Raw genomic sequence first — 19,172 nt, 5'->3', positions numbered from 1 at the left:
GAAAGGTGCAATGGTGATGAGTTCCGGTTAATAGTATATGGCTACTGGAAACAATGTGGTGTCCTTAGGGACCATGTTCTTCGTGAGGTTGGCATGTTCTGATTTAAATGAAAGATGCTAACCTATTAATGACTAAAATAGATATGAAATTATACAAATCGATTTCACAAGAAAAGTAGGCCCTGTCCGAATTACTGCTAACGGAACAAGTTTTAATGCTAGTTTTGGCGTTGAAATAGCGGCGTCTCTTTTCAACATTTTTTAATAAAAAACTGAATCTGTAAAGCCTCAAAATTGAAGCTTAAATGATATTTCAGTCCTTCATTAATACAGGGATGACGTTAAAAAGTGAAAAAAATTGTCACGCCTGGTAGAAAACTCCGCTTAAAAAAGTTGATTTCTACGTGCTTTTCAATGGAGAAGTTATTTGGTGGTTTACGCCCTTTATGCGACGGGAAATGAGAAGTTTTCGGCTCGGAACTAATTTTGTTCATAAGTTGCAAGAAACAGACTCAAAATGGGGGATTCTGGGTCGAGTCTACCGATAATTGTAAGCGTCTTGGCGTTAGTGATTGCGATAATTGCCGTTATTCTGGGCGCAGTTAGCTTGTCACAGAAGGGAACCAACAACTATATTATTGGGGGCGGAGATGGAGGTAGGTTTGATTATTTTATTATGATACATGTACACATGAAGAGCATGCTTAATGTATTGTAGCTTACTGTGGTTAGATATGTATCGTTTATGAAAATGTTGCGTTTTGATATTTGAATTTTTTTTTTTTTTCCTTTAAAATAACCACAAAAATGGTCACGAGAGGTTATTACTATTCACAGGATTCGACCAATTGACAGCAACTAACTACTCTAACTGGCTTTAAAGCCATAACTAAAGCCAAGTTCCTACTGACTTCATGTTTGTGTTGAAAAATAAGTTTACATTTAACTAAATTGCATAATATCTCGAAAACTACATAGGTTTAAGAGCTAAAAACTCTTTCAGTGGTAGTAATTAGTAAACTAAATCATAAAATCCTGCTTTCATGTCGTAAAGTTTTGTCACAATTTAACACGTTCCAACCCATTGGTTGGTTTCCAAAAATCCAATTGGTCATGCTGAGTGAACATGGTAAAAAACTGTCCTTGAGAGGTGCTGTCAAGTCAAAGCACTTCAAATTATATGAATGGCAGATGACATCATGATGATACTCTGTGCTCAGAGTGCCATGAAATTAAACAATGCAAAATAAACAGTATTTTGTAGCAGCTGAATGAGTGTGAGCTGAGCAGGCCGGTTATAAGGGACCCTTGTAAAAATGGCGGATACCCAAAGTGTTAGCAGCAAGATAGACATGATTAAAGTTGATGGAGGTCGCAATACGTCGACGAGTATTTCGCTTCCGCTGGTTGTGAGCATTGTAGCTCTTGTAATAGCTGTTATTGGACTTATTCTTGCTGCTGCTAGCTTAACTCAGAACGCAAACAATACTTTTGTCATTGGTGAGACTGGTGAGTTGATTTTAAGTTTTAACGCCCAGCACACATCGTCATCATCCCTATATCTTCGTGTCAAAAATTGCCGTGATAGTACAGCGAATCCTCTCGTTTTTCAACAGCTACGCATCGCGATTTTGTTCGAGATAGGCCGAGCGACTCAGGCTAAGCATACCATGACTATCATATGAGATACAACAGAGTTTCTATATTCTACACCTTATTACGATTTGTGCATGCTCTAGTACCCCCATATGATGTTTCTATTACAAGAAAATCGATTTGTTTTCAGGTAAAATCAGGGTTTTGTTTCCAGTACACTCACTCGAAAAGCAATACACTAATTAGCGGGGCCTTGCAGCTTGCTGTGGATATCTTTTACTGCATTTTAAAAGTAAAAAATCGAAAGAAAAATTGTGATATATTTAATTTTGAGAATTACAATTAATACTTTATAGGTATAAAGGAACACGTTTAGCCCATTCAGTTAAGTTCCACGTGCAAGCCCTATAACACAATGCATATGTAAACTTTCTTTATCTCTGTCAATAATAGAATATTGATTTCAACGGAGTATTGAGCTGTATGGAAAAAAATATTTATAATACTGGGTGTTGACACTGTGCAGCAGTTTCGGATTTAAATTACCATGGTAAATGTTCAATTTTGAACGTCTAAGAAATCTTCGGGGTCTTAAATCTCAAGCGCCTGAAGATTTCATTGTTGGAGAGTTCAGTGGCAGTTTGTGATTTCTGGTCCTGTGATTCGTCGATTGAAGTCTACGCTAGGAATTTTAAAAAATCAATTGTCACATTGTTCTACGGTGCTTTAATAGTTCAGCGGTTCATAACATCTGATATGCCATATGTCAAAAATTACATATACACAGAGCCTGGTTCAATTTTAAAGATGATCCGATTTCATCAAAACTGGTTTCACATTACACCACTTCGGACGTATCGATGGCGAAAAAGTCTTCGTTTTTTGCGATATTAGCTTCTATTTGTCCAGTGAAAATGAAATGGGACAGCAAGTGACAGAAAGCTGAGAAATAATGTAGGTAGTTAGGTGTCAAAATTAACATTCCACAAGCCACATATCGCTAATGTAACGAAACAGTTTTTATTATGCAAGATTCTCGAAAAAGTTCCCCCCAAATCGGGCTTCTAAAATTTACTCGGTACTGCATTTGGTTCTGATAAATGGCGACATTATTTCTTTGATCGGTTTGTAGCACAGTACAAAAAAGTGAAAGCAATCACTTTACGTGGTTTTATACGGGACACTCATTTGAAAAAAAACAAAAACATGAACACGTTTTTTATCTCATCAACCTAGGGCGTAAAATGGATGCAAACGAAGGATATTCAAACGGGTTCTAACAAGATATAAACATATAAAAATAGTGTAAGCTATATCCAACGCACCAACATTTCTCTCACTGGGATATTTAATTGCTGAGAAAACTTGATTTCAGAGATCAAGTTTATACGTCTTTTATACGTTTGTATACGTTTCTTGTATAGTATCCTTAAGGTTACACCAAGAAACGTACGTATAAACGACGTATAAAGTTGTTCTCTAAAACAGAGTTTTCTCAGCAATCAAATATCGCAGTGAGTGAAATGTTGGTGCATTGGATGTAGCTTAACATTCATTTTTTTTTAGTGTTTATGCCAATTTTAGAATAAATTTGAAAATCCTTCGTTTAAAGCGTTTTTACGCACCATGTTTACAAGATCAAAAACGCGTTCCATGACGTTTTTTTTTTCAAATGTGCGCTCCGTATAAAACCTCGCCGAGTGATTGTTTTCTTCATTTTTGTATTGTACTACAAATCGATCACAGAAATAATGTTGCCATGGGGAAGAACCAAATACAGTATACCGAATAAATTTTAAAAGCCCGTTTTTGGGGAACATTTTCGAGAATCTTGATTGAGAAAAAACTGTTTTGTTACATTATTGATATCTTGATTGTGGAACGCTAATTTTGACATCTAACTACCAACATTATTTCTCAACGGTCTTTCGATTACTCTACCATTTGATTTTCATTCAAAATTGAAGCTACTTTTGCAAAAAAAACGAGTTTTTTCGTCATCGATGCGACCGACTTTGCGGGGACAATGCGCTTGTTTATCATAACAACCTGTATGGACTATTGAATATCATAGTCAGTTTGAGACGTTTACTTCCGTGGCTCAATCGGTTAGCGCGCTCGACTTGTACTATTCTCGACTATGTAATACTTTTGAGCTGGTCAATTAGTACGGGTTCGAGTCCCTGTGTGGTCCAATTCTATTATTTTCTATTTTTTCTTACTTTTTTCTCTTTTTCTGTCTTCTTTCTTGTTCGTTTCTTTCTTTCTGATTGCAGTGATTGATTGTTTTTGCCGTTTTTTTATTGTATAATTCAGGAATAGGCCTACTAATCTAAATAGACGCGGGCTATATACGCCTATGAATATTTTTTACAAATTAGATATTGGTTGTTGGTTTTGTTATTGTTGTTGTAGCTATTGTTATATATATTGCATAATCAGGGTAGGCCTACAAGGCCTATTATAGCCTATAGCGGCATTGATTTATTTCACAACAGATATCATCTAAGGGTAATATTTAAAAAATTGAAAATTTATAAAATACCATAGGAAAATTGCAGAATCCCTGCAACATAGGATGTGTCACATGCCACGGTTTGTGATGTTCGTGGTCATGTGCATGTAGATTGATACACAAAGTACGCTTGAGTTCATTTTTTTCTGCATGGCTGTTTCTATTATTAACTTACGCCCTTCTGTAATCAGCCTTGAAAAATCCATTATATAACCTTAAGTGAAAATCAATTAGAAAGTACGAAAGTTGCAAGTTGTGGAATCTTGAGTATGTGAGATCATGAGTGAATCCACGGGATAAATTATAATCAGAGAACCTGCATTCAAAAATGCAAGTGAAGCGAACAGTAAAAGCTTTAAAAATATTTATGACCGAAATAGGCTTATGATAAAATAGGTTGACATTTTCAAGTCATCAAAACACTCAAAAATCTTTAATCTAATATTTATTATGCGTGTCCACGGAATTAGTTCTAAACAGAGCAGGTGCATTCAAAAATGCAAGTGAAGCGAACAGTAAAAGCAAGGGGTGACACTAAATTCACGATGGTTCTATTAGCAACGCAAAACCTATGAACAATTCCGCTGGTTTACTAGCTAGAAAGTGAGGCCAGTTATCGATCCGTTATGAATAATTCATGTTCGACCCCTTGGATCATGTTAATTAATATTGGCAAATAACAACGTTGTTAGTTTTGCGATCTTTGCCTGTTCAATGAGAGTATAGCGCGCCCCCAATACATCTGGGCACAAATCACGCGAAAACGATCCCGTTTAATGAAATGGCGGACGGGTATTCCCATCAGGCACCAGTGATATGTTTTTTCAAAGAAAGTCTACTTATTTGATATGAAATGACATTTTGCAATAGCAAAGTCAAAATTAAGACTTGAGGTCAATAATATGAAGGAAATACGTGACAGAGGCAAGGTGTGAAATACAAGTAGTATTTGAAGTTAAAATAACCTTTGATACCCGACCTGACCGTCCATAGCTTTCCATCATGGCGCCTTATTCGTCTTTATGTATTTCTATTATGCTCTCAGGTAAAATAAAATACAATCTGCACTAAGCAGACAGAATGTTACTTGGCTCCCAGCATGAATTATTGATTTTATACGGAGGTAAAGAAAATAATACACAGTTGCCTGCAAGCCGTGCACCATACTCCAAATACTTACGGTAAATCTGAATAAGGTCACATGTTGACATATCATGTGTTCGGGAAATCACGTGGCAACATTTTAAGATTTCAGACTTGTTTACTAGTTAAATTGACATTTGTATTATTGATTATTTATCTTTGTTAATATATCTTTTAAATGCTGATAAATCGTGGTTGGCTGCCCATATTATAATGTTAAATTCAATGTTTTATGAATATAATTCTACCACGCAGATGGGGTCACACAGCATAATTTCACACTACACGATTTAGCTAGATTTGGAGCTCTGCACTTCAAATTCACGTCAATTTCAAAGTTTATACACTTAATAATATACTTATTTTTTTGTTATAACAAACTGGAACACGAACTATACTAGCTTATTACATATACAGAAAGGGGATTTATACACATTCACTCAGCAATTTGACATGACTGGCGCATCAAGACATTCTCTATCTGGATAACATGACTGTCGCTCTCAATACGTCTGGGCACAAATTTAAATAACAATACGCTATTTACATATGAATGCGGCCTCATGCTAATTTCTAGTGGCGCTTCCAGGTATTGTTCTATGGTAAAAGCTTTGAAAATATTTTATGATACCAGGGTAATTCAAAAAGTTCTGCCTCCATCATCACATCTATATGTTATTTTACGTGTCAGAACATTGAAATTACACATGGTTATACTCTTAAATCTTGGCTACAAGTTATTTGATTAAAATTTTTGGTTGTTAAGATGTGTTGGTTAAAGTGAATACAGATTTGGTACGTCGAAAACGGTCTGAAAAGAAAGGCTAAATTTAATTAAAAAGGTTGCCAACATCTATGTGGCAATCATTACAGATTTACTTATGAAAATGATTAAATTAATTGCCTTATTTTTGTGCAAATAATTTAATCAATATATAATGCTTATAACATCACATTTCGCGCGATTTGAGTCAACACGATTTGGACGCAACGTTATGATCGGTCTTAACCCTTGTAGTCCTTGCCCCTATAATATACATCGTCAGCCTGCTACGCTAAATGCCTAAGTCATTTTTACATGTTTCTTATTTGCAATTTTGACTTTCTGAGTAATAAACCCATAATTCATCAAATTTCCAGCCGCATTCTTCATTAACTTGTGGAGTACATCAAAAGAGATGTATTCCACAAGTTAATGAAAAATGCGGCTGGAAATTTGATGAATTATGGGTTTATTATAGAAAATCAAAATTGCAAATGAGAAACATGTAAGAATGACTTGGGCATTTAGCGTAGCAGGCTGACGATATCTTACAAGTCACCAATGTGATATAATTTTTGAGAAAAATGCAAAAATAGGCACAAAATTGGCCAGGGGTGTAGTACCCCCTTAAGTCCGATAGAGTTATTTCCGACATCGTTCACACTGCCACTTATATCCGATACTATTACCGACGTAATTTTAAGTACGGTAATAAGTGATTTATGTCCGACTGTGTGAACACGACTTGATTTATCTAAAGACCTTCAATCCATAGTCATGATATATACAGCCTGTCTCAAAAAAAGTTGTGCAAGTGAAAAGCGCCCTCTCTGGCAATTAGAAAATACCGTTGTGACATGATGCTTATATCAACGTCAAGGGCACAGTCTTAGCTCTCAAATACCGTTTGTTCTGTTCGATTTGCTTTTTTCAATCTCGAGATATGTTTCGTTAACAACGAAAGGGTAAAATCACAATTGTGCCACTTTTACTACGGAATAGGGCTGTGCATGTAAATCAATGATAGCTGAATGTTGATACGTCTAATGCACTCCCCCCTTTGGGGCTCGTGCATTAGACGCATCAACATCAGCGAGCGTGCATTATTTTGTCAAATTGCATTAATTTGTCAAATTTCATGAACTTATCGAAGTTCATTAACCTATAAGTGTGCAATATTTGTTTGTCTTTTAACATGTCTTGAGTGACAAAGAGAACATTTTTATTATGATAAAATCATTGACATGCACATGTATTTAATTTTACAGCAGAATGTGAAATACTTATTTATCTTTTAATTTTTCGTAAGTGGAAAAAGAGAATCATTATACATGTATCATGATAAAACAGTAAAAACAGTAAAAACTATTTTGTATTGTTGTGTAATTGATGCATTCTTTTGATTTCACAAAGGAACTCTTGATAAACTTGATGCTATATCATTGTTACATGTACAGCCCTCTTCCCTAGTAAAAGTGGCACAATTGTCATTTTACCCTTTTGCTGTTAAGTAAGCATATCTCGAGATTAAAACAAGCAAATTGAACAGAACAAACGGCCTTGACGTTGATGTAAGCATTATGTCACAACGGTATTTTTTAATTGCCAAAGAGGGCGCTTTTCACTTGCACAATTTTTTTGGAGACAGGCTGTAGTTAGTGCCATTACAACCGCATAGAACCGTTTGTTACTTTTGGAAAGTGCTTTAATTATATGTGATTGATTGCAAATAGATAATTCGCGGCTTGGTGACTGATTGTAGATTACTATGAATCGAATGAGCCGTTTGACAGTGGTGGCGCCACGGGGGAGCATGAGGGGCAAGAGCCCCAGTCAGAAATCTTGCCCTCTGTTGCCCCCCCAGTAAAACCCAAAATTACTAAAATTACCACTTTTTGCAACAATTTTGCGCAAAATTTGTTGATTTTGCCCCCCCTGAAATTCACTTTTCCCCTTAATGCCCCCCGAACAAAATTCCTGGCGCCGCCACTGCCGTTTGACCCCGAGTATTATTGTTCAAATACTATAGACCACCTATTACGTTTCCATATCATGCCAAAAGGGTGTATGCTATGTGTCAGATGTACAAAGTGGACAATTATAGGAATAATACTTGGTATTGTACAGCAATTATGCATTCCACAGTATATACAGGGTGTCCCAGAAAAAATTACCGAGCGAATGAATTTGGACGTAAGTTCAGAAATAGACATCAGAATCCAAAAATCTTATTTTGCATCCTATACGTCAATTTTACTGGAATCGGTTGACTGATTGCGCAGAAATGAGCGATTACATAACGCATGCGTCAATTCACTTCATTCCAAGTTTGAAAGAAAGATCATTCAACACAATGCGCACTATAGTGTTAACTGTCAATGGGCTTCATGTTTTGTTCTGTGAAATCCTTCTGTTCTTTTTAAACAATCTGTTTCTTGCAATTTGCAAAACATTTAATAAAGTGTTGTTCAAATTTGACAACCGCACGATATTGAAAATGAAAGCTTGCATGTAAGATGATGCGCGGTACTTGTAAATATCTTTTTCGTTAATGTTGACATGAATGTTGCATAAAGAATTATTGCATAAAAGAATTTTCTGACACACATTTAAGTTTTTGGAATATTTCATAGAAATTGTATTGCAGTTTAAATCTTTTAAAACAACTTTAACATTAATGGTGCATGGTATCAAAATCACACGAAAACTGTAAACACTTGATCATTGTCATTATTGGCTCAAATGTTCTTTGGAAAGTTAAAATACAACATATTTGCACAACCTTAAAGTTGGAAAGCTTCCAATTACAGACATCAAAGTTTTCTCGGACAAAATGTTATTCATCTTCAGTGAGTGCATGAATAATATAACACCGTCGGATTATAAAATAGATAATGTGGACTAAATTCAATGAGATACTTTAGGAAGCGGTGAGTGAGTATGAAAAAAGCGCCTGTGATCAAACTTGGAATGAACTGCATTGATGCACGCATTATGCAATCGATAATCAACCATTCAACCGAATCAAATAAAATTATCGCGCGTGATGCACAATAAAATAGGCTATGCGCCACATTTTAAATTTGTTGATTCTGATGTCTACTTCTTGACTTACATTCAATTTTATTGACTCGGTAATTTTTTCTGGGACACCCTGTACGTACTTCTTTGTCGTAGTACGAAATCATAGAAAGAAGTTTCGCATTCTTCTATTTTGCTCTTTTTAATCCGCTAATTTTTTGTTTCTGAACAAAAGAGAAACCATTTGAAATGAGGGACGGAATTCAAATTACAGATCAAAGTCGTTTAATATCGGTAATAAGTCATTACCGGTAATAACTCCCTTATTTCCGATCGTGTAAACACGACTCAACTCACATAATCCCTTGCATTTTTGTTTCTGAACAATCGACAGCAGAAACTAAAAAGATTTTTAAAAAAACCTATAAAACTCCGGTTAAAACTCCAATAAAAATCCAATTTGTCATACCAGTACTTCCATGGTCATACTGAGTGAACATGGTAAACAGGGGACTGTCCTTGGGCGGTGCTTGAATCAAAATATTTTGCATGGCTGTCTTTATCCAAGGTGATGAAGTGACCTGTGATTTTCATAATTATGCTCGAAATCAAGTAAAGAAAATTGTATCACCATTTAGTAATCTACCTTGGACATCGATAGATGTGTGTTAATGCGACGGGAAAAGTGTGCGGTTCGGAAATAATTTTGTTCAAAAGTTACCAGAAACAGACTGAAAATGGGGTATTATGAGCCTAATAGACTACCGACGATTGTAAGCGTCTTGGCGTTAGTAATTGCGATCATTGCCCTTATTATGGGCGCAGTTAGCTTGTCAAAGAAGGAAACCAACAACTTTATTATTGGGGGCGGAGATGGAGGTAGGTTTCCAAATTAAATAAGATACATGTCTTCTTCTTTGCGGATACTGTCCATACCATGGAGCTATTAGGAATGGAGAGGCAATAGATTATGTAACGCATTGTACACTTGTGCCGATTTGAAATCTGACAAGCTATTCATCGAAAGGTACCTTTTGTTTGGGACAAAGGGCTTCCACCATTAAATCGGTAAGCTGACCCGACAGTGTATTAACGCTTTACCTAGCAGACTACTGTCAATAAGTGATCAAACGAAAGTCGCGTGAAAGCGCTTACTATAACGAAAAGTACCTTTTGTTGTCATACCACTCAAGGGTGTAATTGAGTAGCCGTAAGCTCAAAAGGCACACATTAGCCGCTGATGCAATTCGTTGTGACCCCACTGACTGTAGGTGCTTCATTTAAATAAATTGAATGCGCTTGCTGAATGATTCAGATCAAGGCTGCCATGTATGCATGTATATTACTGTATAATGGTAATAGCTACGTATACATGTAACATATAATAAGTATACCGGTATAGGCCTATATAAAAGTTGTTTCACAAATTGACATTTTATTTTATTTTAAGAAGGAGAATGTCATAAACAGTGGCGTACTGAAGGGGGTGCAGCTCTTTTGTGAGAGGTCTTGGGAGGGGATGAGGGAGGAAGAGGTGGAGGAGGGGACATGAAGAATGAGAGGGGGGCTGGAGGAAGAGAGGAAGAGGGACAAAAAGTATGAGGGGATGGATAAGGGAAGGGAGATAAGAAGAGGGAGTGATACTTTAGCAAGGAAAGAATAAGTACAGAGAAAGGAAAAGAAAGGAATGACAAATAAATGTAGGCCTTATAATAATTATTATAGAAACTAAACACAGCCCCCCCCCCCCCACACACACACACACATAGGGCTAACACTAACAGCACTATAGGCAGCCATTCGATGATGTCAATGCCTTTATGCGTTACGTATTTAAAACGCCCAGTCAGATGTATTTTACACCTGCCAAGCACAAGTCACCCAATTTCGAAAATTGGACGTTGAATGTACACTCTCATGAATATTGATTGGCAACATTTTCCAATATGTCAGCGCTCAAATCGGACACAATAGAGCAATAGACCATTCAGTGCGCTGGTCCATACACCGTCAACCGGACAGGATACGGTGCGCATGTGGTTTACTTGATGTTCTTGCTGATGTTGTTTTTAGATATTCTTTAAACTGCCTTTTTGAAGTTTTCCTTGTCAGGGATTGTGGTTAAGTTTCTGCCAGTGTGTAAATTGTTCCAATAAATCACAGTTCTTGGAATAAAGTAAAATTTAAAACATTCTATATTTTTGATGAGGGGGAAGTTGTTTGCTGCTGGAGATTTGTGCCAAAGGCTCCGTGTGACCGGACGCAGGGCCATTTGCACTAAGATTGCGAGGTGACCCGCGATTGCCTGGTGAAAATGTTAATCTTTAAGGAGACGATACATGATTTACCGACAAGTGACTCATTTCAGAATGCGATCATGAATTTTGAAGAAAAAAAAGTTTCCACAGGCTTCGTTGGGACTCGAACCAGCGATTCTAAACTCCCTTCGATTACGCGTCTAGCGCTTTACCACTCGGCCACCGTGGCAGTTGAGCGGATGAGTGTAATGATAAAAGATAAATCTCATAATGCCATCTTTAGCCTTTTGTTTACTAAAAAAGACGCGTTTTGTAAAGATAGATTAGCCGTTTTATGCATAAATAGCACGAACGTTTGGGAAAGGTTTCAAACAAATAATAAAGACACTGATGTGATGATGAAATTGCGTAAGTCGGGAATTATCTGCGTCGCAATGTTTTGTTTTGGTTTTAGGAATTTGACCTTAAAATTTACGACTTCATAACATTATCATTCGAAATCTACAAAAGATATTTCAACACTATATGTCCTCATTCTTTCTCTACAATGTTTTGTACATGTATGTGAAATAGCTTCAACAATGGTTCGCTGCCTAATGGTAAAAAATAGCCTTGACCTAAAAAAAGGGCGAGAGGTACCATATTTACGGATTCAGGCTAAATTTAAAATTGATATAAAACGTTTGTTTATTGATCGATTACAAAAATTTATTTTTGTCGTATAAAGAAATTGTATCTGGCGTGAATACACTACAGTTTTTATTCCTAGGGCTCTTTGACTTCTTCAAATAATTTTTTTAATGATAGAGTGAATCCCTGGCCCTCTATAATTACGCACAAAAGATCGACCCCCCCTCTCGTTGACGAAGGCCTACACATAATTACTGATTCAAACGGATATAAATGTGTTGATTTATTCACTAACTCGCCTCCAAAAGTGTTACGAAACTTGGTGTGCGCATTTTAACTAAGAAGCACAGTTTTGTTTTTACTTAATCAACTTAATTTAAGTATAAAAAGCCCAAAATCAATTTTGTTTCCTTTTCTTCTGTATCGGTACTGCATGGGTGCGATAAAGAATAAAAACGCAACTTGGAAAAACAAATATTTCGGTTACAACGTACGGACATTGCAGCTGCAGCATAGGCCTATATTGTCGTCACAAGGGATCTGTTTTGCTTTCGATATTGGCTATTGTCATAATACACCAAAGTCTATTAAGAATGATAGGAGCAACATGAAAAATTCAAATAATAAACCCTTAGCGCTGCTTAACTCTTAATGCACGTCAAAATAATATGGGTAATCTTGTCAAATAATGAGTTGTAAATACTGTTCATTTTGATAAGATTGTTGGTTCAATGTGATAATATACCTAATCAAAATAAGAACAATATCTCATCAAAACGAATAATTACGGGGATCAATATAATTATTTTCATCAAAACGGGGATCACAAATAAATGAGTAGCGATTAAAAATGACTAGTATGTTCGATACGCTTGCCCATCAGCTGCTTATGCGCTTGGCAATGATGCGAGCGACGGTAGTTTTCTTCAAAGTTAGCCAAACACCGGACCTACTCGCAAGAGATGCATAAATTCATATTAAGTTAACATTTCCTCTTTGCTAAATAGGCTCAAGTGCAGGGAATACTGGTGCTCAAACTGATGGGATAAATGATGACGATGACAGAATTTGGGTTGTGGCGATTGGACATGCAGCGGAAAGCTTGGAATATATGTGAGTAATATTGTTAATGGATGATTACGAATTGATGAACACTCCCTTATGCGTCATTGGTTTTAGAGCCACATTCTCACTGAATTTAGTATATCGATGTGAAATTCGGCACGCACATCCATGTGCAATTTTAGGATCCTTGGTTAAAGCAATATTATAACATTTTCAAACAAAATAGATTAGCATTTCTTTGCCATAAAATGTTAGCTTTTACTGTCAGATATATCCCCTTTTATTTTTGAGCCAAACAACTACGGCAAAGCAAAGAAAATTGGAATTTACTACCAGCGCACATGTCGCCAATACGTACCACTCCTTCGGTCATGTTGTGGTACGACCCTTTGTTGTGTACTAGTATATCACCGTCGCGCTCGCCGCGTACATACTGTGTGTTATGAACATCGTGTATGCGTTCGACTAACAATTCCATCGTAATAATAAAGGGCTGAATCAGCGTTTTATTCAAAATCTCTGATTTTGACAAAACTACAGCACCTACAGTCTTGATTTTTGCAGGCTATATTGGTTTAATAAAGTACAATTTAATCGTGTAAAAAATGAATTAAAAAAATTCAGTGAGGGCGTCCTCCTCAGCAAATGTTATAATATGGCTTTAACGCTCTCCTCTTCAGCACCACCGCCATTATGCCTTCCTTTGCTCATATAATACTCCATTTTCACTTTATTTTGTAGCGATGAACTTAGCGGTCAGATTGAGGGATTTGATGTGGACATAGTAAATGCAGGTAAGCATGTCGACGGGTTAATACAGTGGGATTACCGGTCCACGAAATATTTCAATAATTAGAAGTCAAAGGCAGAATTAAGGTACATCTCTGTATATCCTAAACAAAACATCCTAAAACAACTATGTAAAAATTAAAACAAGCAGCCGGCTTTGATATTTACGACCTAATTTATTGAAATTGGTTGAGAATTAAAGAAATGGTGATCTAAAACTTAAAAAGGAACGGAATTCAAAAGTTGCACTTTTATGTTCTAATCAATGGAAAGTACAGCGCTAGTTTTAATGTGCTAATCAAAGCATTGAAAGCACGGTGCTAGTTCTCCTGGATTACAAATCAATATAGGACATGCAATGGAACAAATGGATTTGAAGCTTCCTTAGGTTTTTAGATCATCGCCGGACGATTTTAACGAATGAGGTCTTAAATCCGAGCTAATAAACAGGTGCAGCTATTGGATTCTTCTTCTGAATATGACATTATGTCTTTGTTTAGGTGGTTTGTATATTATAATAAATGTAGATCAGTGTCAGCATAGACTTCTCTGTAGTCCACTTGCCAAATGTGCATACTCTGACTATTGCATTTAAGCTTAGAACTCTGATTCAATTAATTTGATCACAATTGATAGAATTTCACATCTGATCTTTCAAGTCACCGTACTCCCTCTGTTTGTTAGCTTCCCAAGTGGACTCTTGACTTTGAATTGCGGTTTACATGCTTAACACGGCTGTCTATGGACGATATTGTCAGATTTTTGGCCTACTACAATTGGCCATGATGTAATGCATCTTTAGATGGATCTGGCTTGTGATTTATGGTTTAAATCATCCGGGAACCGCCAACACAAAGGGCGGAATCGTTGTGTACCATGTAGTTATTTAACTACATGGTACACAACGATACAGCCCTTTGTGTTGGCGGGAACATTAAACTCCCAGTAGGTGCGTCTTGTACTTGCTTGCGGTTTAATTGGATTGATAAACAAGTATAATTGACAGGGTGTGTTAAGGGACTTTGCCCTATCAAAGTCCCGTTTAAAATTCAAAGTCCATAGTCGATTTTTAACTCGGGCTTTCGCGATTAATAAACTGGCAGATTCTAAAATTAGAATTGTTCAGTATTGAAGTACCATTATAGTTATGCCATTATGATATGTTGCATTCAATAATATAAGCCTACGTATACTTTACTTTCACTGTCACAAATATAATTTATATAAACTTTTTCATAACCATTTTATACTAGTATTTTGATGTAATAAATATCAGTATAATTTCGAGTTCATCATGAATAATAACATATTTTTATTTATCAAAAATCGACTATGGCATAGTCTAGGGTCAGCAGTACACATGGTACATGACACATGTAAGGCACTCTCCTCTTCGGCCTTCGATTACGATAGTTCTGTTGTCGCCAATGGGGCTTAGATACCAGGGGTAGATTAAAGCAATTACAAAATAATACAGAGTGTATGGTGAAAACATAGGCCTGTTTATTTAATTTGTATTTTTTTTTTCATCACAGTATGCAGAATAGCAGGCAAGAACTGCCGCTTTTCTGCCGATGTTTACACGCGGTGCTGGGATTCCCAGGTTGGTGAAGCACAACGAGGAGGCGTGGGACTTTATTCGGGATTTTATGATGCATGCACTGGTGAGTATTGTACTCAGCTATCAGAGGAACTTAAATCTGCCTGTCTCTGAAGGGTCTGACGAAACGTCTGTAGACAGATGGAGCCTATCTTCACTGAATGTCATCTCAATCAGTGTCCAAAGCTATAGCACCTTATATCAAAACGCTATACATTTATTCCGCTATCATTGGGATATAGCCCACTTGTGGCAGTCAACAATAACGGCGCCAGTTTTACTATCCCTTTTAGGAGTTTTAAGATAGCTCCTCATTGTATACCTGGGTGGAGTGGGACGAGCAAGATAAAGTCTTTTGCCCAAGGACACCGCGTATTTATAGTTGGCCCTGGCTGGATTCGGACTCGACACTTGCGGTCATGAGTCGAACCGCACCATTAGGCGAATATGCACAATGCCATTGAAGAATCAGTCTCTCCTTGCGTCCTTCCATGCAGTGACTGAATGTAAATTCAGCTGAATGCACAATGTACTATTAATATTTTAATAAGGATTGATATGAATAGTTTCAACCTCAATACCTAAGTGTAAGACGTTGACTACATTATGATATGATATGATTTTACTACACCTGCATAACATCGTGGCCCCCGGTCCACACTGGCTACGCCAGTTTGAGGCAGTGCGCGCTCTACCTCGCAATCAGAGGGTTGCGAGTTCGAGCCCCGGCGGTGCCATTGTGTTGTGCACTTGGGCAAGGCGCTTTACCTTACTTGCCTCTCTCTACCCAGAGGTGAAACAGGGCCTAGATTTCGCGCCAGTTTGTGAGAATCAAAAACCATCCAAGTCGCTTCACTTACTGCATGATTCAATGAAAGAAATTGATTCTTGCAACAAATGTTACGAGAATCATTACGAGAATCGATTCAGTGATTCTCGTCGAATCTGAGGCCCTGGGTGAAATGGGGAGCTGTTAGGAATATTGTTCATTGAGCGCTGCCCATAGGTATGAGCATGCCTTGGGCATTGTATGGCAGCTGACATTTTTTAACGACAGCGGAATAAATGCGAAATGCATTGATATGTGAAAGGCGCTGTTTACATGTATGGTTCCAAAACAATAATACGCTTCCGGTCAAAACACAGTATTACGAAAATGGTCCATACAATAATTGTACACGAAGAAGTGTTAAAGAGCAAACTGTCTGGCACTGTTTTCCTATTTGTCAGTAAATAAATGTTTATACAAAATATATAATTTTACTGGAAAAATCCATAAATGACAAAAGACTAAAAAAAGATGCAGGTTTGAAAAATGATGAAGACACGAGGAATACTTTTAGCTTTGGGGTTTATTTTACGTTTGTAACGTTTGTTGGTACTGAGATATACCTAAACAGTGACATAATCAGCGATCAAATAATTTGTTTGTACTTACCAACAGGCCTGTGAACGTCTTTCACAAAGGTAGTCACGGTTTGTTTGTTTTTGGTTTGTTTGGGGTTTTTTTTACTTTTGTTTTGGCACTTTATAAAATTACGACTAAGTTAATTGGTAAAGTGCAATCTGACGGACAATTATTATGCTAGTACTGGAAAATAACAATATCGTGCAAATATATTGTTACTAATTAATCAAACAGGATATTTATCAATTATTCAAAATTTTGTAGAAATAGTCATTCCGCTCTGTTGAATTACTTAACTTCGCATGACTAAAAAGTCTAAAATCTGTTGAGCGAAACGAACAATTTTGTACTATCTGTACCTAATCATGCTAATTTGACAATTATCAAGGTAAAGTAAATTTAGTCACTTTAGTGTATCATTTCTTGGGAGGTCGCTGTCTGCATGGCTAAATATTGGCATCAAACAGTGTGTATTCAAGAGAAGCAAAATAAAGTTATTAAAGAGGTGATTAAAATTATTGTTTATGGGCATTTGGTGTTAAATTGGGTGTTAAATAAGTTCTAGTTGGTTCGGTTTTTTCACATAGTGTTTTCAACCTTTACAATATGGAGGTCTATTGCCAAAACAATGACTCAAAGATTGAGTTAAATTTCTCCAGTTGTAAAGGTTAGCAACTATTTCAAACTGTTAATGCGGTTTGCTAGTTTTGCGAATGGTAGTAAGCTTTGGCAAAAATTGCATTGATCATTTTATCGCGAGCGTGTAGAAGAATTCAAATATCACTGATATATTTTTATAGGTCCTGTTTTTCTTGAGTTATGTTGTAAATAGGGCTGAAACAACATCACTTTTATAAAACGTACATAACTCATTAACAACAATAAATCAAGCAAGTTTTCGAAGTATATGATTTGTAGAATGAAGTTTTGCAAAACATCAAAGTTTTTGGTTTAAGTGCGGCTATGTATGGCCTTCATGCGTTAAATTATAAAATGAACGTAAAACGGTGAACTATATGGGGCATATACAGAGTGTATATTGCTAGATAACGTTACACTGTATAAGCAGTTGTCAGTGGCATAGCCAGGTTTTCGGAACGGGTGGGGGGGGGGCACAACTTTTTGTCCAGTTTTTTTTCGAGGATAATATCTGTGTAGCGTTGAGAACCATTTACACAGGATTTTGGACAATAATATAAACTGTTTGTTTTGGAAATGTAGAATGCTTTCAACATAGGCAAACATGTAGGCTCCTTTCGCATCGTTCGACACAAGCCACACTCCGTGGTGTAACTGTGTTAGGATTCGTACCAGATTCTATCAAAGCACAGCGTCATCAAGCCGATATCTTCATGATCTTTGTGTTAGAAATTACCATTAGAGTAGGTCGAATTCACTAGTTCTTTAACAGCCACGCATGGCGATTTTGTTCCGCCGTGTTTAATAGTTTAATAGACTAAGTATAAAACAAGTACGATAGATAGATACGTTTCTTTCCCACAACGCATGCGGCGCTGCCACTCATTAGCTGAAAGGACTCGTTTTTTCGACTTGCGCAGGCTAATTACACATAGTTAACGTTACCAAGTCAAGAAATTTCAATTCAAATTTGTTTTCAAGGCCCCGGCTGGGCGTTCAAAGGCCCCGGCTGGACGTTCAAAGGCCCCGACTGAAGCTTACCATATTCATTCAACACATATATTCATATGCAATCCTGACAATAGGTTTTTATAGAGATCAATAATAACGGGATATATTTATAGTTTTCTACCCATATCCAGATATAGGCAGTATGTAAATATCAATAGAATATAACACCGCCGTACGCACCCACTAGATAGCACAACAACAGTAATGTGATATCATATGAGTATGTTTTACAATTATGGGTCCACCGATCAACCAAGCAGTACAGATTGGTCAAACACCTTAAACAAAGAGCTTGATTATGACAATTGGAGAATCAAAGCCTTAAGGGTATACGATTCATTTATCCGAATAATGTCTGGATATGGGTAGAAAACTATAAATATATCCCGTTATTAAGCAAGTTTGAATTCTTCTACACGCTCGCTATGAATTGAGCAATGCAATTTTTGCTAAAGGTCACTACCATTCCCAAGATGCAACTCCTTTTTTTTTTGCTGCATCGACCAACAATACATCCTTAAATAAATCGTCTCTTGACGACCATGTTACAAAGAGCGGCCATTACTAGAACCATACCTACTTGATAAACTGATTTTTTATGGGTCAAACTTAAAATTCAAAGCCCGCTCTAACTCTTTAGATTTGGAAGGAAGGAAAATGTCATGGGCCAGATATAAACACGGGTCTTTGTAAGTTTAGTTATGCAATTTAAACCAGGAGGTATCAGTTGATCA

General features: G+C 36.7%; 1 protein-coding gene across 2 annotated transcripts in view; it reads left to right on the top strand.

Moving 5' to 3' along the window:
• Positions 1 to 433: 433 nt before the first annotated feature.
• The window catches only part of LOC140168326 (uncharacterized), a 36,935-nt gene continuing 18,196 nt past the window's right edge, over positions 434 to 19,172 (top strand). Inside the window, exons 1-4 of one of the 2 annotated variants that reach the window (XM_072191693.1) lie at positions 434 to 656; positions 12,934 to 13,039; positions 13,733 to 13,785; positions 15,316 to 15,444. In XM_072191693.1, coding sequence (XP_072047794.1) covers positions 518 to 656; positions 12,934 to 13,039; positions 13,733 to 13,785; positions 15,316 to 15,444 — 427 coding nt within the window. In that variant the 5' untranslated portion in view covers positions 434 to 517. Of the gene's footprint in view, positions 657 to 1,236; positions 1,510 to 12,933; positions 13,040 to 13,732; positions 13,786 to 15,315; positions 15,445 to 19,172 lie in introns of those variants that run through there. The other variant, XM_072191692.1, reaches the window with a different exon arrangement.

This window comes from Amphiura filiformis, chromosome 13 (genome assembly GCF_039555335.1).
Source record: "Amphiura filiformis chromosome 13, Afil_fr2py, whole genome shotgun sequence".
Classification (NCBI taxonomy): Eukaryota; Metazoa; Echinodermata; class Ophiuroidea; order Amphilepidida; family Amphiuridae; genus Amphiura; species Amphiura filiformis.
Note: the sequence above shows the minus strand (reverse complement) of the source record. Positions and strands in the feature narration are given on the sequence as shown.